The following is a 23,637-nucleotide window of genomic DNA, read 5'->3' on the forward strand; positions in this document are numbered from 1 at the left end:
CTGCTGAGCACTTATCACTACTGAACATGGTGTACTCGGTTGTCTTTGTCTTTTCACTCTTCCACCCCATAATATAAGAGTCATAGAGGCAGGGACATTGTTTTGTTCACTGCTGTATCCTCAGCCCCTAGAACAGTGACCAGCAGGTGGCAGATACTCAATAAATATTTGTTAAATGACTATGTCATATGTAACAAATATGACTATATTTGTTAAATAACTGCAAAACCGTCTTTAACAAGAACCTAAATGTCAGTAGGAAATTGATTATATATAATTGTATTTCATATAATGGAATACTGGGTAACCATTTAAAAGAAGGAGGTAGACCCATATGTTTAACATGTAATAATGTCCAATGAAGAAAGCAAGTTGCAAAGCAATACGTAGTTATACATAATTTTTGGCAATCAATCAATCAAATTGTTCTCCAACTCAGCCTTCTTGCTCTCTTAACAGTCTGACCATCTCAAATTTCCCAGGAACACTTGAAGTTTCCTCACCCTACCCCTTCAGTAAAGGTGGGTCCCTACTCTTCCCAGAAGACTCCCCCTGCTGTTCTGTCCTGCCCCAAGCATCCAGGGCACACACTTTCCCGCAGGCTGGGGTCTCCCCATCAGTCTAACATGTTGGTATCTGTCTTCTGCCTCACCTAATACTAGCTTCCTTCCTGTCAAGTCACCATTTTTCTTCAGCTGTCAAATCACAATTCAAATATAACTTTTTTCCAAGAAAACTTCTTGGTAATGACATGTGAAACTTCAGATCAACCCCCTCCCACCACCACCCCCCAAAATCCACATACAGTATTGCAGCATCTTAGAGATTTCAGTCCAAGAATGTTAGACAATTCTGATAATAAAACGCCTTGACAATTTTGATTTGTCTTATATGAAGCTAGTGAAAATGACTTGCCCTTTTACATACTTTAAACACAGCCCTTAGTTCTGAAGTTGTAAATATAATGCTATGGTACACTGTTACATTTAATATTAAAAGCTCCCAGACTACACAGAAACTGTATCACAGCCAAACGCTGTGCTGTCATTCACATACCACTAGAGGGCAGAGTTTAACAGCAAACGATTCCAATGCTGAAGAGCCTGGCCTCTCATTTGATGAGTTACTGGGACCCAGTAGCTGACAACAAGATCCCCGAGGACTGATAGATCAGAGCCATAGAGGTTGCCAGAACCACACTTTTTAATAAATTTATTTATTTATTTTATTGGCTGTGTTGGGTCTTTTTTTTGCTGTGTGCGGGCTTTCTTTAGTTGCAGTGAGTGGGGGCTACTCTTCGTTGTGGTGCATGGGCTCCTCATTGCCGTGGCTTCTCTTGTTGTGGAGCATGGGCTCTAGGCACGTGGGCTTCAGTATTTGCAGCACATGGGCTCAATAGCTGTGGCTCACAGGCTCTAAAGCACAGGCTCAATAGTTGTGGTGCACGGGCTTAGTTGCTCCACGGCATGTGGGATCTTCCTGGAGCAGGGATCGAACCCATGTCCCCTGTATTGGCAAGCAGATTCTCAACCACTGTGCCACCTAGGAAGCCCCAGAACCACACTTTTTAAAAGTGTCTTCCTCTGCCTAAGTGTGTGAGTATTTAAGATGACAACAGTGACCCCGCAGTTTTTATCTTATATCAGGTTGACAAGAGAAGATAGAGTGAGGTTAGATGTGGGAACTTCCTTGCTGTCATGAAATAAAATCACTGAAGAATTTCTGAAAATTTTTTAGAGACGTGAATGTCACTTACTTGGGGAAACTTAAAGATCTTCAGAACAACTTCATTCCATCTCCCCTCAATTTAAACACCCTTCCCATCTGGTTGTATACAGTCATCAGTCAGCCAGTCAGTTACTAAATATCTATTAAGAGGATAAGAAAGGGACCTTGCCCTCAGAACTCACATTCTAATGAGGAGTTGTTGTTGTCATGTTTTTAACTAAAGAAATAGAATTTGGCACAAGTGCTGTGAGGATAGTACGCAGAGTAAGGAGAGAGTGACTGGGGAGGCTGCTTTTCGCAGGGGGGGTCAGGGAAGGTCTCTCTGAGGCAGTGAAATCTGAGTGGGGCTGCACCAGCCACATGAGAACGAGGGTGACGGTCACAAAACCAGCATTTCCTGAGTGCTATCTGCACATCAGGCACTGTGCTAACAACTTGGCATGCATTAACTCATTTAAGCCCTACATTCTCCCACTGACTGCTAAGGAACTCCAGAGAATTTCAGAAACTTGCCCAAAGTCACACAACCCAGAAATAGCTAAGATGGGGCTGTGCATCTGCATCAGTTTGCCAGGGCTGCTGTAACAAATTACCACAAACTTGATGGCTTTAAAATAGAAACAAATTCTCTCACAGTTTGGGAGGCTAGGAGCCCAAAACCAAGGTGTGACAGGGCCACGCTCTCTCTGAAGGCTCTACGGTGGGATCCTTCCTTGCCTCTTCCTACCTTGTGGTGGTCACTGGCAATCCTCAGTGTTCCTGGGCCTGTGCACACATCACCCCCAATCTCTGTCACCATGCGGTATGCTCCCTGTGTGTCCAAATTCCTCTCTTCTTATAAGACACCGGTCTTGGGATTAGGCCTACCCTAACCCAGCGTGACCTCATCTTAATATGATCACATGTGCAAAGACCGTATTTCCAAATACGGTCACATTCACAGGTACTGGGGGTTAGGACTTCAACACATCGTTTGGGGGAACACAGTTCAACCCATGGCAGCATCCCAGCACCCTCTTCAAACCACTCAGCTGTTCTACTTCAAAAGAATTTTCCAGGCTGAGGGAAAGGCAAAGACCCAGGGGCAGTAGAAAAAGCCAGCACGGAAAAGTCTGTGAGCAAGTTGAATGGCAGGAGATGAGGTTAGGGGCGGACAGGCCACAAGAGGATGGCTCTGAAGTCCAGTTATAAAGCTGAGTCTGATCAGAAGCCATAGCTTCAATCCTTGCTTACATGTTAGTTCTCCCGTCTTTTCACTGCCTCTCCTACTGTTTGGGATTTCAGAAGAGCCCTCTTCCTTCAGCCAAGGATGAAGGCTGCAGTACAGAACATGTGTGTGAACCTACGTTTATTCCACTCACAGGCCACAGGGCACCTTGAGCACCTCCAGAGGGCAGCTCCAGGGTTTGACCTTGATTCAAACGATCAAGTTCAGAAGCCCAAGGAGAAGTCACTTTTGACTTGGGACACTGAGAAAACACATCTCAGGCTGTACTGGCAGAGCAATATCTGGCCTGAGGAGTTATCCAGACAAGGCCCAGGCAAGAGCAGTCAGGACTCAAGCTGTTTCCACAGACCTGTTCACCCAGTAGAGCTGAAGATGCTAACGTGACAGGAGAGCTGCTGCTGCTCAGAGCAGACAGGTCTACCTGAAGGGATGCTGAGATGTGTCCAGATCATGACGTGTTGCAACAGCATTGTCTCTGCGATTGTGCAAGATCACACAAATTGCACAAGGACTCACTGCTGTGTCAGCAGGCCCGGTCAAGGTGATATTGATGACCCAGGCGGCATCATGGAAGTGTCGGCATGGAAAGGTGGGATTTTTGTTGAAAGTCTCCTACCTAATGTCTGGACGCAAAACAAGGATGGTGTGCATGCACGGCGTCTAGAGCGGGGGTCCGCAGACCTTTTCGGCAAAGGGCCAGATAGTAAGTAGTTCAGGCTCTGCCACCTGCTCTGTCGCAACTACTCAACTCCATCATTATAGTAAGAAAGTGGCAAAATGTCAGTGAACGGATGTGGCTGTGTTTCAATAAAACTGTATGCATATTGAAATTTGAATTTTACAACTTTCAGATTCTTTTTGCTTTTTTAAAAACCCACTTAAAAACATAATATCCATTTTCAGCTTGTGGGCCTACAATAGACAGCAGGCCAGATTTGGTCCTGGGATGTAGTTTGCCGACTGCCCCTTACACCCCTCCCCCAGGCTAATAATATCCTCATGAATTAATTAAATGTCATTGTGGTAACAAGGTCTCCAATTGGAAATCTCCTTTCCTCCCCTAAACTCCTTACTGGCTTCTGGCACAACGCCAGGCACTGTGTGAACTCTGGAACCGCCCCTGGCTTCCTCTCCATCACCACCTCCATTTAAGTCCTACCAGGAACTGTCAACCCACCTCGCTGAATGGCTCTTAATTCTCTCTCTGAAAGGCCTCCAGCAGCGGCCCTGACTTTCCATTCCCACTGCCACTATCTTAGGTTAGACTCTTGCTGACACTTTCCTCCTATCCAGCCTGACTTGACCAAACAATTACTAACACATAGAATCTGCCCCAAACTATCTGTTGAAAGAACCAAAGCAGTAAAATATCCACAAGCTCAGCACTTTCCCATGTGATCGGCAGTCTGATGTGACCCATCTCAAAATCAAAAGTTTCCCCTAGCGAGGTGGCAGCACTTAAGGGCTAAAACGTAAGGGTTTAGTTTGCTTTAAGTCAGGCTCAGTGAGGTATAATTTGCAGACAGTAAAAGTACAGTTCTGTGAGTTTTTTTTTTTTATAAATTTGTTTATTTATTTATTGGATTTATTTTTTTATTGGCTGTGTTGGGTCTTCATTGCTGCACACGGGCATTCTCTTGTTGCAGCGAGCAGGGGCTACTCTTCATCGTGGTGCGTGGGCTCCTCACTGTGGTGGCTTCTCTTGCTGTGGAGCATCGGCTCTAGGCGCGTGGGCTTCAGTAGTTGCGGCACATGGGCTCAAAAGTTGTGGCTCACGGGCTCTAGAGCACAGTTGTGATGCACGGGTTTAGTTGCTCCGCAGCATATGGTGTCTTCCTGGGGCAGGGCTGGAACCCATGTCCCCTGCATTGGCAGGCGGATACTCAACCACTGCGCCACCTAGGAAGTCCCCTGTAAGCTTTTTAGTACAGTTCTATGAGCTTTGAAATGATCCCAATCAAGGTATTCCTATCATTCCCCCAAAGTTCCTTCATTCCCTTTTGCAGTCGACCTCTCTCCCTACCCCTTTCCACCACGGATCTGTTGTCTGTACTATAAGGTTTTGTCTGCATCCAACAGCCCATTCCTTTTTATGGGTGAAGAGGATGTTATCGTGTGGGTCTGCAGTTTATCTGCTCAGCAGTCAAAGGACATTTGAGCTGTTTCTAGTTTTTGTCAATTACAAATGTCACTATAAACATTCACATACAGATTGCAAAATGGACATACATTTCTGTGATGCGGTTTTACTTTTTATAAATGGCCACATTTTCACAGACCTGCAGGATAGGATTCCATCGAATGAAGGACTGTCCTCCATCCCTATTCTTCTGTCTTCTCACCCGGCCTCAGCAATTTTTTAAAATTGTAGTAACATTAAGCCTCCTAAGAATACTTGCAGACAACATTTTTTGGGGGTGGGGTGGGAGGAGCTGGATGGGAGCTGTCTTTCAGTTGCTCCCAGTGTGGGCCCCAGGGCTGTTTCCCATTCACCGCTGGCAGTGTTTGATCTTCTGGTCCACAGGGGATGGTGCTGGCTCTCTGGATGTGCACACTCAGGCAAAAACCTGCAGAGCCAGCCAATCGGGCCATTATTTGGTTCATATAACTTGTTAAAATCTCACGGAATGTACAGCGTGCCATTGTTTTTGTAAGTCCCTTTCATGAGTTTGTGAGCTGGCTAATTCAGAGCAGACTGGCCTGTTTTCCCCCGCTGGAAGAAAAAAGACTTTCCTCAAAGACGGCTATTTAACCGTGACCATGGCTGCAGCCATCTTGAGCACAAAGAGGGGGATGGCTACAATCCCGCCGCCCCCTCGGCCCCACTGAGGCTCCCACAGCCCGGGCACTTATTCTTGGCACTGGAATTCGCATAATTACTCCTCTTTTAATCTGCTGGGTGACCTAATGTAGCCCCAGCCGACTGCAGGAAACGGCCTCGCTGAGATCTGAGCCGTGGGCAGTCTGTAAAGTCTGTAAGACCCTCTTAGAAAGAGCATTTTGGGAGTGTTAACCCCATAAAGGACCGATCTCCACGTGGCTCTGGGCTCCTGAGTTTGGGGTGCGCACCCCAGAGGAAGAAGTCCAAGGGCGCTGGTCCCCTCTCGGGATAACGCTCCAGTCCCAACCCTTCTGTTAACCCACAAAGCAAGCTCAGAAACTGCAAATCATCTTAGAAAAGCTCACAAGTGGTTCCAGCAAGAGTCCACCAGGGCTGACAACAAAAGAAAGGATATTTGTTCGCTAGGGAGCTCGCGGGAACAAAAGGCTGCATTCCGTCCAGACACTTGCTGACTGCGGAGCCTGGAGGGGCGCTTTGTCTGCGGGGCACCCTGCTGTTTACAGCCTGGCCTTGCCTACACCTTGGTTAATTTGAAAAAAAGTCTTCCCAATGTCTTCTCTACTTTGCTATTGCTATATTCATTTTTCAATTTGTCTTTCCTAAGGACAATTTCCTTTAAAATGAAAAATTTATAATAAACATTTCTTCGAAAACTCACAAATCTATAATAAACATTTCTTCTTAAAAAATATATGCTTTTAAAAATATATATGTACCTCCTCCCCTAAAAAATATACAGTACTTTTAAAAATATATATATATATATACCTCCCTTCCTAAAAATATACAGTACTTTTAAACCTGTCTCAGAAAAGAGACTCTATTAATATAACTGTAAGACTGTGTGTGAAGAAGCTAAAAAGAATCAGAATCTTTAGTCTAAAAGGAAGATAGGTATACGGAGGAAGAAGAGACGAAATACTATAAATTTATAAAATTTAGTGAGTGTGGGGTGGGGGCAGTTCCTGATGGTTAAAGAAGCAGCCCCAGGAAAAAATGACAAGAAGGATAAAGAGTGAGAATGAAAGTAGGTTTCATAGGTTCGAGAAGGGCTTACAAAAGTGAAAGCACAGGAGTCATAATGGCAAATGGAGGCGTGCTGGGGGTAAGTCTTCAGTCTTTTGAGGTAACATGATGGGTGGGCAATTATTATCTGTCACATCCTTGGTCTCAGTGTCTGAGACACAACATATAACGCCACCCTTGTTCCAATCGATGTGGCAATTTTATGATCAGGAGTGATAGATGAATAACCCCTTACCACTTGCTAAAACCCTTCCCCTCCAGCTTATCACAGGCACAGGGGACCCTAAAAGTGTTACCCTAGAAGGGACACTGGCCCGTCCCCTGGTTTTCCAGTTGTGGGGAAGACGGCCCTCATCTTAAATGGCCTCCGCCTGCAGCGGCTTGAAGCTGGATTTTGGTTCCCTGGCCAGAGAGTGAGGTCAGGCTGCGGCAGTGAGAGCGCTGAATCCTAGCCGCTAGACCATCAGGGACCGTGGCCAGTGGCAGGGCCCTAGCCCATCAGCTTTGTAGACATGAATTCCCACAAAGAGATGGAAAGTAGTGAAATACATAAAGTGTTTACTAGGAGGAAAAGGGGTACATGTGAATAGAATCACACGAGCAGACTCAGAGTGTGTCATGCCCTCGTGGTAGTTTGAGTTACTTACATGGGGCATTTCTTTCAGGTTTCCTTTGGCCAATCATCTTGCTTTGCCCGGCTCTGAGTCTGTATTTGGTTTATCTCAGGGTCCTCCCCCGCATGGGTGTGCATCTCTTAGCCAAGGTGGAGTCTAGCCAAGAGACTTATACCCATGGGTAGGTTGACGTCACCTACTATGGGGTGGTGCCCCCTCCCCTTTTGACCTCCGAGGATCCTTTCTGCGCATGTGTAGTTGGGAAGGTCTCCTTGACTTTGAGAACAAGGAATATGCGATCTCTTTATCTCTTATCTGGGCAGGGTTCAGCTTCTCCTCCCTCCTGTCCCCCCACAGGGACAAACTCCAGCTGCTCAGCCTGGGGCCCATCTATCTCCTGTCTGAGAACCCATACAGAGAAGGTGGTAAGTCCAAGGTCATGCTGCTAATTAGACCAGAGCGTGGACCAGGCTCCCCTCCCTGGAGATTCTTAGGGGCTGTATGACTTGGAGTCTCCTATTGGAATGCTATCTGGGAAGGATAACACACTAAGCTATTACCATGTTTTCACATTTTAGTACAATCATTTTTATCAAATGTTCTAAGCAGTTACCTGACACAGGTCTAAGAAACTAGACACAGAGTAAACACATTTGAAAGGCAGTAAAAATATGGCAAAAACTAAATGGGGGGGTGGGGCAGTAAGTAGGTAAAGCAGCCTAGACTATAAACTACTGCACAACTTTGCTCAGGGCTATTTCCTCTGCTAAAAAAAGGAAAAAAATTGGTTTTATCTAGGGTAAGGTATGCTAGGTACGCAGAGGAAAATTCCAGAGCTGTACACCACTAACCAAAGTCACTACCTTAAGAGCAGGAGGAAGGTACAGCTGCGTGAAGGTTTCTGCTTTCCAATCTGGAAGAAGTGGTCTTGTTCAGATATAGTGAAAGAGAACAATTATATTTGATTATAGGAAAGGATCTCATGACTGTACGGAGCAGTTAAAATCAGACTTTCAAGATGATCATATTTTAAGCTACTGGGTGGGGGGACATGGAGAGAAGATGGGGTTAGGGACAAAAGGAAAAGGTAGAAGAAGAAGAAAAAGAAAAAAAACTCCCCTCTCTAATGGTCAGAATTAAAGAGACAGAAACAGTGGAGAATAAGATTCCAAAATCCCCGGGGGGCCTTTGGATCTATTCAAATTTTCTTATCACATCCAAACAGGGAATTTATCACTCAGGGTGACTATGTGTGCCATTGGGAGGCCCCAACAGGAGGTGAGCCCGCTGAAGAAATGAAAGAACTACAAAACAGCACTAGGGCTTCCCCACCAAGCACTTCTCCCCCGGATCCTCACACAGAGGAGCTCCTCGTAGCCTAGCAACCACCTACCGGGTCTCCTTTCACGCTGTATTGATGTGCAGCAATGCCAACTGTGGGGAGTGTTGGGAGGACACAGAGTACAAACTGGACAGGACTGAACCGTGGGTTCATTCTTTACCCAGCACTCTCCTGCCACAACACAGCAGCCCCATCACCCCATGAATTATGAGGTCAGCTTCAGTGCCATCTCTCCCCCAGACACGAGGAGGCAGGGGTGGTCCCAGACCTCTCTCTTAATCTGCGCATTGGGAAAACCAGGTGAAGATGGTTAGAAAGTCTCCCATGGTAAGGGAGACCTGGGAAGACGGCTCCCAAAAGGACGAGAATGGCCGTCGGCGGGCCACACCCGGGTGCTTCTACTGCCAAGACGAGACTCAGAGATCCGCTTGCCCCCCCACTCTGAGGTCCTAAGGAATTGCTAAAAACGTGACTCTACCAGAAAGGGCCCTACAGGGTGCAGCATACTTTACATAGAATCTCCACTTTTCTCCATGCCCAAGAACGGGGAAGAGAGGGAAGAAACAGCTCAAAGTCAGGGGGCCAAACTGCATCCACTTTATCTACACCTCTCACCTCCTTCAAGCATCTTCAGCCACCCTCCAGGCTCTAGGCACAAGATGGCACTGATTTATGAGGCTGCTGAGGCATGGACTGGTCAGCAGGACTCAAGAGGGTAGCTACGTCTGAAATGCTAGGATGGGCCTGCGCCGGCCTAAGACAACTGACACATGGGTCCGTTCAGGTCTTGAGGCCCAAGGCCTCTATGAATGTGTTTTCAGAGCTTTAGTGTCCATGCAGGCAAATGAAAATACCCTACATTTACTCAACAAATCCCCAAGCCATCCCTCCAAAGCAAGGGTAAAGTGAGAGAGAAAAAAAAAGTGTGATGCATCGAGGAGGGACATAGAGAGATTTCATCTCTAAAGCTCTGACCAGATTCAGACGAGGTTGGTAGCAAATAGTAACCTTCAGAACACTTCAGCGAGTCCTTGGAAAGGGCACTCCCTGAGCCACCAGGAGCAGCTCTATCGCAGCCAGGGAAGGTAGGGGGAGCCCCGCTAGACAGAAGCACTGACAACCCCAACACCTCTTCTCAGTCAACACGACAACGCACAAGGACCGGTATTCATGAATGAGATGCAATAGCTTAGACAATACTAAAATAAGTCCTTCCCAAAGTCTCTGCTTAGGTTTAGAATTCACCATTGGATTATCTGAAAAAGCTGGGACTTTAGTAAAAGAAAAGACTGCGTTATGGAGTAAAAGGGGGAGTGGGGGCGAACACAGCCTGAGTGAGCCTGCAGTGGGAGGCCGCCAGTTTCTGGAACACGGCATGGAGTGACTTCTAAAGCGCTGCTGTGATTTACACACTTCAGAATTCTACAGCACACTTTTTATGTTACGGTCAAGTCAAATCATAGTCTATGTGGACAGTGTCCCCTAATTCCTTGCAGTGTACAACCTGCACAACAGCATATGTGATGCACCCAGGAAGGACGTAAACACATCATTTATAAAGCCCTGACCAGATTCTGACACGATGGCCCTGCTGGTTTAGGATGACACATTTGCTGCAGTTGAGTTACAGCTCAGACATAGCCGGGGTAGAAGAGAGGGAAAAAATAAAACCCACCTCCATTCCAACAAACTTTATTATGACTGCCTCAAGTGACCACATGATTCTACTAGAGTTTTCTCCTCTAGGAGAAGCTTTAGACCTTCCATCCTCTGGTCTAAAGGGAAGAAATGCTAAAACCCTGGGGCAGGCACAGTCACAGGCACACAAAAAACAACAGGCCTAAATATTCCGAAACCAGGATGCTGACCTTGGAATAATATAGACAAACTGTGGGTGCGATAAGGCAAACACCTTACGTGCTCACTTGTGCCATGATTTCTCCTAAAAATTAATAATGTGTTTTGTTATGACAAATCAGAGTTCTCTTTTCTGTCATAGGTGCCAGAGGTAATTACAGTTCTCGAAAATAAAATAACAAAATAAAATAAAACAAAACAAAAAACAAACATACACACGTGAAAAATGTGGGTGGGAGGGGAGGCGCAGAAGGAAGATGTGAAAAGCATCACTTCCTTCTGCTGCGAACAAAGAGATTGTTTAGAAGCACTGAGTATTTAGACACATCGAATGTCAGCCCCACTGGAAAGTATTGATATTATACAGGTCATGGTTCCAGATTGGCCACGGAACAAGGAGGTAGCTGATGAAATGGAAAGGATGGCTCAGAAAGCCTCAGGGAGCCTTCCGTCCTGCACTGAAGACAAACACAGGCTCACAACTCCTGTCTACCATTCCCAAATCCAAAAACTCTGAACACTGACAATTTTTGAATAATTCATTTGGTGGCAAAATGTGACTTAAACTATGTGAAATCATTTGTAGTCTATTTATCCCACTTCATGTGAACATTCTTCATTTCACTGCTGAGATGAGTTTGATTATGGGATGCTGATCCTAGCTGCCTTTGAAGGTGTTATATAAATGTTCCATATTACCTTTCCAAAAAATCCTGAATTTTTAAAACATATCTGCCCCCCAGGGTTTCAGATAAGGGGAAAAGTTTGTAAACCTATAAGAGGGTGACATAAGACCTCTGCAAAGATTACTAAAGGCCCAAGAGAGTCAAATTACATCCTGGTGGTTTCCATCTAACCAGCTTCCTGCACACACCAGACCTCAACATTTCTTGGCAACATCGTGTTAGAAATGGGAAATCTCTTACCACAGGGTCTCTATTTATGTTAAATCCTGGTTTCCTACCTTCACATATTCCAGAGTTGGGTCCAGAAGATGCTGATCCCTGAAAAGAGAAAATATAGACATGAGAACAATTGGAAACAAGGCATTCTTACCCTGGGTAAAGTGTATCCAATGTTGTTTCATCCTATTCATTCACATTATTAAGATGGGCCCACCTCACAGACAATACCCACAGCAGACAGATAAGGAAGTTAGAACAGACACAGATTTCTTTCACAGTGTGTGTTGGGGGGTGGAGGGTGGGTAGGATATCACCATGACCCCAGTCTAGAGGCTCCACATGTTTTCCTGTCAAATGCAAGCTCCAAATGTTAGACTATTCATATGTGGTAATTCTAGATTCACTCTGAGCATAAAAATTAGCCTAAAAGTCTGAAGCAAAGAGCTGTGAGAGATGCAAGTAAAGCAGGGCTGGATGCCCAAACCTGCAGCACTTTGGACCAGGCAGCTGTCACACCCACTTTGACAGAAAACGGAGGTCAGGTGGGCAGAGCAGCTGCCCAAGGTCACCCAGCACCCAGGTGAGTGAGTTTTGAACCTCATTTCTAAATCACCTTTCTCTTCTAAATCACCTGCTTCTAAATCTTTTGCTATCAAGCTGAGCAATTCGTCCTAATTTTCTTTGCTGCTCCAGTGTCTTTTCTCTCCCTATCTAATGTGTGCTCGTGTCTACCACCATACTGTTAGTATTAACCAGACAATTAAAAGTAAACAGCAGCAGTGTCACAGAGGAGGATGACTTATTATAGTAGAAGAGGATCTAAGGCAAAGGAGAGGAGAGGGAGACGAGAGTACTGATGTTTCCAGCACCGGCAGAGTTATAGCGAGGTGCCCGCCTCAACAGAGGATGTGAAAGACAGCTGCCTTCAGAGACTTAAACTTCACAAAATCAACACATCACCCTGCAGAGACAGGATCATTTTTTTAAAGGACAGAATGGCTCTGGAGCCGGTAGGAATAGTCATCTCAAGGGGGCAGGGGTGGTGGTGGTGGTGGTGTCAGTATATCTACAGAAAGGACGTGTCCCTTAGAAAGCAGGGTGTCTCCACCGACAAGCAGCTGCACCCAGAAGGGTGAACTCAACCTCAGACCCTCAGGGGCTTGGACACTTCCTTCTATGGAGAGACCCTGGGAGATTGCAGCACTTCTCCCCTGAACAGGGGCAGCAGGACCTCTGCTGGGACACAAGGAGTTGATCCCACAGCTCAGGGGCAGACCATCTTGTGGTGGAATGGAACCAACCCCCAAAGCCATTCTTGGACTGGTCTGTCCACTTAAGGCTGCACACAGGGCACATGCACAGAGGCAGGCTGGCTTCAGAGATGCTCCTCTCGGGTGTGCAAGCAGATTAGGTTCTGAAACAAGTCCCTTTGTCAAGCCAAAGGATCTGAGAAGGGCTTAAGCTCCAAGTCCCTGGTGCATTTCCATCAAAGAGGGGAATAAATCAGTCTTTCAGAGCCTTAAAACCAGGCATACTCTTTGCCTCCAAGCTTGTGTTCGTTCATCAGGCATCTTTTCCCAAAGCAGCTGAGTCCGTCTGCTGTGCTGGGGCATCATCTCTCCTGCTGCAGTCTGGACATCCTGTTGATGTCATCAGACTTTGTGACCATGGGACCACCCGGCTAATGACTAAAAACTCTGTCTGGAGGGCTTTGGCCATATTCCCCTTTAAGTCCTCAAACCCCTGGTTTTCTACTGAATTAACATTTTAGGCTTATAGGTATCTGGTCTTATGCTAATCATCTGGCCCAGTGGTCTGGCCCTGGGAGTGTAGAAAGATGTTAGAACCACTGAAACACTGTTTCTCATCTTAAGTTTCTATTTTTATGTATGTTCTGAAGTGTACATTATATATTCATACACATATGTCTTAATGCATGGATAAACAGTGTAGGTGTGTGCAATTTAAATCAATGGTTTGGTCTTTCTCTCATTCTTTGTTTTTTCTGAATCTAAAATTAGATTGTTGTTTTCTTAAAGAAAGTGGAAAATATCAAACCATTTCAAGAAGAAAATAAAATTCACCTGGATTCCCATCAGCCAGAAAAAAAAAAAACAATGATTTGGTCTCGGGATCTCTTTACACTCTAAATAATGGACAACTCTGAAAAATTTTGTTTGTGTGGGTCACATCTACTGATTACTGATATTAGAAATAAAATCTGAGAAGTTTTTGAAATATTTATTAATTCATATTTTAAAAGTAAAATATGTTTACATAAATAACATTTTTATGAAAAACAGATGTTTTCATAGCAAAAATTTAGTGAGAATAGTGACATTGTCTTACATTTTTGCAAATCTGTTTAACATCTGGCTTACTAGAAGACAGCTGGATTCTCATATTTACTTCTGCATTCAATATGTTGTGATATGTCTTAGTTGAAATAAATGAAGAAAATCCACATTCACACAGTTATGTTATTGGAAAGGGAGGGATATTTTAATAGACTTTCATATAATTACAGATGTTCTACTTTGATAACATACCAAAACTTGACAAGTGGTAGTTTCTTACAGGTTAGCTGTGATGTGAAATCTGAAACTTTATCTCTTATTCTTTTGCATCTGTCCTGCACTTTGAATGGACCTTTTGTCCATGTGTGATTCTATAACCACTACTCTGGAAAATACTGGTTCACTGAGTTATGCAGATCTTCCAAATTTTGACCCATTTCATTATCATGTAAAAAAAAAGAAAGAAAATCACATTTGTTAATAGCATCACTGATCTCATCAGAAGTTACTAAGCATTGGAAACTGTCAAGCTTATGGAGAGGATACAAGTCTTCTAAAATTCTAATTTTCACTTGAAAGACTGAATTTTTTCATTGGCAACTAACATGGTCAAATATTTTCTCTGAGCTTCATTTCATTCATTTTGGGGACAATATCTGCCAAATACCAAGACCACAGCGTCATGACTGCAATTTTAATTCTTTTTTTAGGTGCTCAAAGGTCGTTCTTTTTGTAAATTCTTTTTAGAAGTCTGTCCAGGATCTGCTCTTCTCACCAGATTTAGCTGTCAAAGTCCTTTACCTTTTACCTTTTGAAAGCTGAAACATTCCTCTTTCCCTTTCTCTAGAGATGCTAGTTCTCTCAGGAATAGATCCCTCAAACTCAGGGAGAGGGTGGAATGACCAACATGGGGACTGTGCCTGGTGGATCCCAAGGCAGTTCCGGCTGCAGTTAGCAGGGTCCCCACTCAGAGATGGGGTCACCTTGAGGCGGGGTGACACAGGCTGGGACCTGGGACCCATTACCGCAGTGCTTGCACCCAGACAAATACCTCCTGGAGCAACAGAATATAAAGAAACTGTAAGGGACTAAAAACAACTGCACACATGCATGGTTGGGGCAAATTATGAACAAGATACAAAAAAGCCAAAACCCAACTGCCACTTCTCAGGTGCCGGGAGCAAAAGCAGGAGACTGCAAATGATCCCTGCACACAGCACCACCAAGAGGGTGGGCAGACCACCTAATCCACCCCTCTGGCCCGATCCACCGATCTATGCCTACCCTCACCCCATTTAAGGGACCAGCTCTCCCCCTTTTTGGGGAGCAAGCCAGGGTACCTGTTACTTGTTTTCACTCCCTCCTGCTGCAGCACAAGTCCCAGTAAAGCCTTGCCTGCATTTCTTGTCTGGCCTTTTATCAGTTTCTACTGATTAAAAGAGTCCAAGGACCCAAGTTGGTAACACACCTGCTCTCCCCATCACCCTGCTCTCCTGCCCAGAGACCCCGGCACCTAGGAGCCTGGGGTGTTCTCCCAGATGTCTCCCAGCCTTGGATGAACTCCTGTGTTCCTGTGGCGATCCCCCACCACACACACTTCTCTTGGCAAAAGACAAGGAAAACAAGAGCTGCTGGTTAGGGATAAAACTGAGTCCCCTCTTGATCCTGCCCCCGAATAAACTCTGCTAAGGGAGCCTCATTCATTCTGTTCCCAGAACAGAGGAGAATCCAAGTTCTAGTTCATTACTCCAAGGGCTGCCCTAGTGGATCCTTGTATTCTTCTGTTCACCCTTTTTAGAGAGACACGGGAAGGAAGACAAGGAACATATAATAAAACTGAGTGAGTGTGTTATAAGTCCAGAAGCTGTAAAAATCACTGCCTTGAACCAAATAAAAATTATATTTAAATGCAGAAGTGCTGTGTCTCCTTTCTCAGCCAGCCTAACCCTAACCCATCTAACCAGAAAGAAGACATGAGCTAGAAAACACAGCAGCCGGCCCTGTAGCCCAGCCTCTAATTTGAAATAGAATATCCAATTATTCACACAAGACTGTGCCGCGAACACTCCTTAAACCACATCTTTATATTCTCCCCAAGAGATCACTAGAAAACAAACACAGAAACTTGGCAATATAAATGAAAAGCTTTTAAAATCTTTTTTCTTTCTTTCTTTCTTTTTTTTTTTTTTTTTTTTTTGCTTATGGCAATTATGAATCCCCACCCATGTGAATCCATGATGTGTGTGCATCTCTCTTTACAACTGGAGAGTCTGGCAGGCACCACGGCCCCTCTGTCAGGCAGCCTGCCCTGCAGAGCACCGTCCACAGACCGCAGGAAAGCAGCAGGATGAAACTGGACTCTCCTGTTATTTTGTTCTGAAGTTTATTAAGTTTTAAATAACATCACTGTGTTTACTCTGGTTAAATCATCCTTTCCAGTGTCCCACTTTCTTAAGTTCATACTGAGGGATGTCTAGCTGGGAGTCACAGAAATGTTATACATATTTACTATTTTAGTTTGTTTCTCCTCAGTAACCAGGTTAATAATATCCTCCCTCTTAAAAAGACACTTGATCTATAAGTGTTTGCTATTTTGAGTTAAGAGGTTCTCTGTCTTGAATACACAAACAAAATTGCACTAACATAGATCTTTTCTAAGCAGTTCGAATACAGATGGAGATGGAAGTGCCCTATGTCTGTCTTAAATTAGAGAATGTTTTAAGTGAATGGAAGTTTACTTATTTAAATATTATAGACTAAATTAATGGCTAATGGTGTTGCCACACAAATGTCCCTTCGGGTAAAACATAAGAAGGAGTCGCTTGTAATAACATGATTATTTCATACAATGGAGGGATGTGAGAAACTAGATCTGCTGTTCCAGACTGAGGCTCCCCTTAAACTCAATGCACAATAGTGATGTGCAGAGTTGGCACACTTCCTTTGTGCATGTGGCATGGTGTTTCCATGCATGTTCACGGTATGTGTATTTATTTATATATGGTCTCTCTCTCTACAAGGTGAGCAACCCAAGAGCAGTGATGTATCTACTTCATGCCGGGTATCTCCCAGAGTTCTTACATTCATCCCACAAACATTATCAAGCATCTACAATATGCTATGCAGTTGGCCAGACAGCGGAAATACAAGAACCAAAGAGAAAGGTCCTGCATTTAGAGAGACTGCAGGCAAGTGGGGAAGACAGATCAATTGACCCAGCACAATTTAAGTTAGTGAGAGTGTCAGTGGAAGGTTTGAAGGCTGAGCAGGGACTTGTCCCTGTGAAGAAGCTGTGGGGTAGGTGATGATGAGAAATGCCCAGGCAATGAGAGAAGTGCATGACAATATGGTACCTTTGGGGAACCACAACATTCAGGAGTTAATTCCCTGTTAGCCCAGGCTACCATCATCTCTCACCTGGACCCCTGCAATACCCTCCCCAGTTCTACTCCATCTCCACAATCTCCACACAGCAGCCAGAGTGATCCTTACTCAGATCACTCCCCTGCTCAAAATCCTCTAACAGCTCCCATCCAGTCAGAACAAAACCCTGAGGTTCCCGCCATGGCCTACAAGGCCCTGGTTGGCGTGACCCCAGCCAGCTCTCCAACCTCACTGTGTTAGGCAGAATTTCCAAGATGCCCCTTCCCAAGGGTCCTATACCTTGGTGAGTCAAACACTAATCTAGGTACTGCTGTGAAGGGATTGTGCAGATGTTATTAACATCCCAAGTCAGCTGACATTAAGACAAGGCAATTATTCGAGGGGAACTCACTTGAAGAGGGAGGGGGACTTGACATGAGGGACCCTGTTGCCAATGTAATGTTATGAGAGGGCCTGTGACGAGGCCCAAGACACAGAACCTCCAGGAAACAGGAGGTGCCCCTGGCAGATAGCCATGAGATGGAGACCTCAGTCCTACAACTGCAAGGAAGTGAATTCTGCCAACAACCTGAATGAGCATGGAAGCAGATTCTCCCCCAGAGCCTCAGGTGAAAATGCAGCCTCTGACATCTTGAATGAGACCCTGAGCTGAGAACCCAGTTGAACCACACGGGATTTCTGCTCTACAGAAACTGTGAGGTAACAAACAGGTGTTACGTCACCAAGTTTGTGGTAACTTGTTACTGAGCAAAAGAACACTAAGATGTTTGTCTATTCCATCCAAGCCCTACTGACTTTTCTTTCTGTTGCTCAAAAACATCAAGCGGGCTCCTGCTGCCGTGGCTTGGCATTTACTGTTCCTTTGCCTGGAAAAGTCTCCCCAGATATACTCAAAGGCTCACTCATCACAGCACTCAGGTCTCTCTCAAATATCACTTCCTTAGCCATCCTGTCTACATGAGCACCACCACCCTCTATCCCCCTATCTGGCTTCATCTTTTCCCATATTATCTGATATTATATGAAATGTTTATTTGCTCATGGTCTGTCTGTTCCCCAGAATATTATCCTGCAGGAGTGGGGCTTTCTCTGCTTTGTGCACTTTGGAGTCCCCAGTACTTTGCATGTAGCAGTTGCTCAGAAACCACTTGCTGAATTAATGAAGGAAAGAACAACTAACAGAAGCACAGGGTTGGGGGAGGCAGCAGGACTGGTAGGGGGTTGGGAGATCAGGATGAACAAGTAAGGCAGAGCCAGATCATAAGGGGCTTGGATGTCATGTAAACACGTTTAGACTTTATCTTGAAAGCAGTGGGATTTGTTGACAGCTCTTAAGCTGGAGAATAACCAGAGATTTGTGTTTTAGAAAAATCCCCCTGCAGCAGTGTGGAAAACAGATTAGTGGGGGGCAAAGTGGAGTCAGGAAGACTAAGGAAAGGATACTAAAAAGGTCTGGGTAAGAGACGACAAGGCCTGGATAGAGGGAGTGGGGAGATGGTGTACAGACTTGAGAGATTTTTAGAACTGTGAATAGACAGACCTTGGTAAATGGCAGGATTTGGTGGATGAAAGGAAAGAAAGAGGTAAGGACACTCACCAATTCTTTCTAAGGGAACTAGGTGGCTGGTGCCTAGCACTTGGCAGGGACGCCATACGTTTGTTAAGAATGAATTAGCAAACACCTGTGCCTCAAGCACTGAACTATACTAATGAGACTACCAGGATCTGAGTTAGTAAGACCTTACCTCATCACCACCCATTTTCCACTCTTAGCAGTACACACCTGATTGCTTCCATTAGCTTCTAAATGTCTCACGTAAGCTTTCCTTCCTTCTGAACAGATAAATAAGTTACTTTCAGGAGCGTCTTTCACATCTCTCAGATTATGAACACATAAATCTTTCCCTTAAACTATGCTGAAATATAACATTTAAGACATCCCTTCACACCAGCAAAAACAGCTAACTCCTGAAAGAAAACCAGAGAACAACAAAGCAAAGTAGCTGTGCAGAAGCTAGACAAGAGTGCCCAATATTATATAACCCTTTGGTCTTCTCCATCACCCTCACCTCAGTTGCCACTACTTGTTTATGTCCTTTCCACAGGACTGTAAGCTCCGCGAGGTCAGTGGCTACTTCTGTCTTGCTTACCAATGTATACTAAGCACACACAAAAGTATTTGCCACATAGCAGCCAATTAATAAATAAACAAGGGCAAGAATGGACAAAGGAAAACATAAACCACAACTAACCACCCTTATATCTATATAATCCAAATAAGGCCTCAAAACATTAGGAATTTGTATAATGGGACCTTCGTTTGCTAAATCTGGTAAACCAGATATTCTCAAAACTCAGTGATAATCAAATTACAAATTTATTTTCAAATACATTGTTGAAGTCACAAAAAAGGGAAAGTCTCAGGAAACACAGACACATATACAGACAGACACAAAACAGAACAAATCAGGAACACAAAACGTGAACAGCAAGAAAAGGTAATGAGAAAAGCAGGGAGGCTAAGCCCTGGGTCCATACGAGTGAGCAGCCAACCATGAAGCCCCGCCCAACGCCCGCCCAACGCCCGCCCAACGCCCGCCAGAACCATCAGAACAGGACGACACCCCCCCTTGCGGAAGGAATGCGCTAAACACAACACAATACAACACAAAAACATGCTCTAGCAAAGGGAAGCAAGGAGAGCTACTGTCTCCACCACAGATTCTGATGGGGAAAATAACGGTAATAATAGTCTCCCTTAAGAAACTGTAACCACAAATAGGCCTTTGGGATTCAAATTTCTATGACCTGCTTTGACAGAGAATCCAAAACTGAGAGAGAAATTAAAGTGTCTAGGTTGGTGGCACCAGTAGTAAGCAAACAATGTAAATCCTTTCTATAGATCAACAGAAAGCTACTCGGTATATCCACAAGTTTGGTTAAATACAAATTCCCTTTCAGGAAGAATCATATACATTAGAAAACAAGCTCCGATGACTGAAAGTTAGCAGAAATGACACTGGATTGAGATCCCCCAGAGGCTTCAGATATTGGAATTTCAGATATAAGCTATAAAATAATGACATATGATAAATTTTTTTAAAAAAAAAGATGGAATGAAAAAGTGACCTAAGAATAAACAGGCAGGCATAAAAATAATCTACTATAACTTCTAGAAATAAAAAAACTAGTCAAAATATCTAGATATAAAGAAATAAAAAGATAATCTTTTAAATAAATTAGATGTGACAGGAGGAAACATTTATGAATTAAAACAAATACATACAGAAATTATACAAAACACAGCACAGAGAGAAAAGGTGAAGAATAACATAAAAGAGACACTGAAGGCAGAATGAGAAGGCTTAATTAGTCAGAACTCTAGAAGGAGAGAATTGAGAGAAAGGCAAAAAGCAATCGTCAAAGAAATAATGATGGGAAATCTTCAAAATTAATGAAAGATACTAACTGTCAGACTCAGGCATCCCATGAGCCCTAAGCAGTATAAGCAAAAATAAACACGTTGTCATGAAGCTACAGACCACCAAAAACAAAGAAAAGATCTTAGTTTAAAAGCAGCAGAAGAGCAAAAAAAAAAAAAGGCTTCCCTGAGAGCAATGACAATTAGACGGACAGCGGATATTCATCAGTCAAAAGGGAAAGTGAGGAGCACAAAACTTCTTGCCCAGCAAACTACCGAGAGCAAGGGTAGATAAAGATAATTTGAGACAAATAAAAACAGAGAATACCCTTCAGGAAGCAGGAAAAGGATGCCAGAAGCAAAGCTTAAGATCTAAGACTGAATGATGCACAAAGGACTGGTAAACATGTAGGCAACTCTAAACCAGCACTGATGGTGCAAAATAAGACAAATGGCTAATGACAGTATGGTGGTTCTTCAAAAAAATTAAATGTAGAATTACCACATGATCCAGCAATTTGCCTTCTGAACATATACCCCCAACAACTGAAAGCAAGATTTTGAAGAGATATTTGTGCACATGTTCATAGCAGCATTATTCACAGAAGCCAAAAGGTGGAAATAATCCAAGTGTCCATCAACAGATGAATGGATAAGCAAAATGTGGTATATCCACAATGTGGTATGTATACCATGGAATATTATTTGGCCTTAAAAAGGAAGAAAATTCTGACACATGCTACAATATGGAAGAACCTTGAGGACATTATGCTAAGTGAAATAAGCCCGTCACAAAAAGTCAAATAACTGTATGATTTCACTTATATGAGGTACCCAGAGTAGTCAAAATCATAGAGACAGAAAGTAGAATGGTGGTGGCCAGGGGCTGGGGAGGAAGGAATGGGAAGTTGTTGTTTAATGGGTGCAGAGTTTCAGGTCTGTCATACAGAGTGAAGTAAGAAAGAAAAACAAATATCGTATGTTAACACATATATGTGGAATCTAGAAAAATAGTACAGATGAACCTATTTGCAGGGCAAGTATAGAGACGCAGACATAGAGAACAGATGTGGGGACACAGCGGGGAAGGGGATGGTGGGGTGAACTGGAGATTAGGTTTGACATAAATACACTATGTGTAAAAAAATAGCTAGTGGGAACTTGCTGTGTAACACATGGAGCTCAGCTCAGTTCTCTGTGATGATCTAGATGGGTGGGATGAGGGGGTGGGAAGGAGTTTCAAGAGGGAGGGGATATATGTATACATATAGCTGATTCACTTCATGGTACAGCAGAAACTAACACAACATTGTAAAGCAATTATACTCCAATAAAACTAACTAAATAAGAATAAAATAAAGATGAAAAGAGTTCTGGAGCTGGTTGTGCAACAATGTAAATGTACTTAACATTACTGAACCATGCACTTAAAAATGGCTGAGATGCTAAATTTTATGGTATGTGTATTTTACCACAATTTAAAAAGACAAACTAAAACACAGGGCAACATTGACATATGTGCCAAGTGGAAGGTGCCCAAAGCTTATGTTGTAAGTCCTGCATTGCTCAGGAAAAAGGAGAGGTACTGTTTTACCCTATTATATTATTTAAAGTCATATAAAAGTATCTTTAAAGTAACCACTAAATGAATAGAAATACAGTATTTTTTATTTTAAATTTATTTATCTATTTATTTATTGGCTGTGTTGGGTCTTTGTTGCTGCGCATGGGCTTTCTCTAGTTGCTGAGAGCGGGGCTACTCTTTGTTGTGGTGCGCGGGCTTCTCATTGCACTGCCCTCTCTTGTTGTGGAGCACGGGCTCTAGGTGTGCAGGCTTCAGTAGCTGTGGCACGTGGGCTCAACGGTTGTGGCTTGCGGGCTCTAGAATGCAGGCTCAGTAGTTGTGGCGCACAGGCTTAGTTGCTCCGTGGCATGTGGGACCTTCCCGGCCCAGGGATCGAACACATGTCGTCTGCACTGGCAGGCAGATTCTTAACCACTGCATCACCAGGGAAGCCCAGAATACAGTATTTTTTAAAAGACGATTTAAAATAAGGCAATTAAAAAGCCCCATAGGTCAAAAAAATGTACAAACAGTACAGATATACAGAATAAGAGGCAGCTATAAACCCAAATGTATCACCAAACATGGTAACTGTTGACCAGATTAAACTCGCAAGACAGATTTCCAGAATGTAGGATATAATACATATAGGATACAGTTAAAGTGGTATTTTGGAGGAAAAGTTGAGGCTTAAATGCTTACTTTTAGAAAGACTGAAATTAATTAAATGTCCAGCTTAAGAGAACAGAACAAACATTAAAAAAAAAGGCTAAAGATAAAAAGAGCAGAAATTAAATTTTTAATGATACAATAAGGGAGCAACAAATAAAGCCTGGTTCTTCAGAAGCCTAGTAAAATAAACCTCCGACAGATATAATCCAGGCAGGAAATGAGAGAAGGTGCACAACAGAGAAATGAAGCAGGAGTATAATCATAGATACAAGAGAGCACAGTAAGAGAATACTATGACCTTTTTATGCCAGTAAATTCAAAAGCTTTGGAAAAATGAACAAATTCCTGGAAAAATAATACTAAAATAGACTCAAAAGAAACAGAAAATCTGAAGAGTCCTATAATCATTAAAAAATTGAATCAGTTGTTCAATATCTACAGACCTAGTTGGTTTTTCTAGCCAGGAAGTTCTGCCAAACTTAAGTTCTGCCAACCTTTGGAATTTATTACTTTGAAAATTATATGAACTCTTCAAGAGACTTGAAAAAGAGGATATTACAACTTTGATACCTAAAGCACACCAGGTCAATAAAAGAAAGAAAAGGTATAGGCTAATTTCACATATGAATAGATATGAAAAAAATCCTAAACAAAATATTGACAAACCTAATCCAAGAATGTATAAAAATACATCATTAATCAAATGAGTTGACTCCAGGAATACAGGGTCAGTTTAACATGAGAAAATCTATTCACT

The 23,637-nt window shown here is 43.5% G+C and overlaps 1 protein-coding gene across 2 annotated transcripts in view; it reads right to left on the reverse strand.

Annotated features, from left to right (window-relative positions):
* Positions 1 to 23,637, reverse strand: part of BCAR3 (BCAR3 adaptor protein, NSP family member) — a 110,094-nt gene that overhangs the window by 64,384 nt on the left and 22,073 nt on the right. For both annotated transcript variants that reach the window (XM_057717763.1, XM_057717753.1), the window contains exon 3: positions 11,602 to 11,641. In XM_057717763.1, coding sequence (XP_057573746.1) covers positions 11,602 to 11,641 — 40 coding nt within the window. The remainder of the gene's footprint in view (positions 1 to 11,601; positions 11,642 to 23,637) is intronic.

The sequence above is a fragment of the Hippopotamus amphibius genome, chromosome 1 (genome assembly GCF_030028045.1).
Source record: "Hippopotamus amphibius kiboko isolate mHipAmp2 chromosome 1, mHipAmp2.hap2, whole genome shotgun sequence".
NCBI lineage: Eukaryota > Metazoa > Chordata > Mammalia > Artiodactyla > Hippopotamidae > Hippopotamus > Hippopotamus amphibius.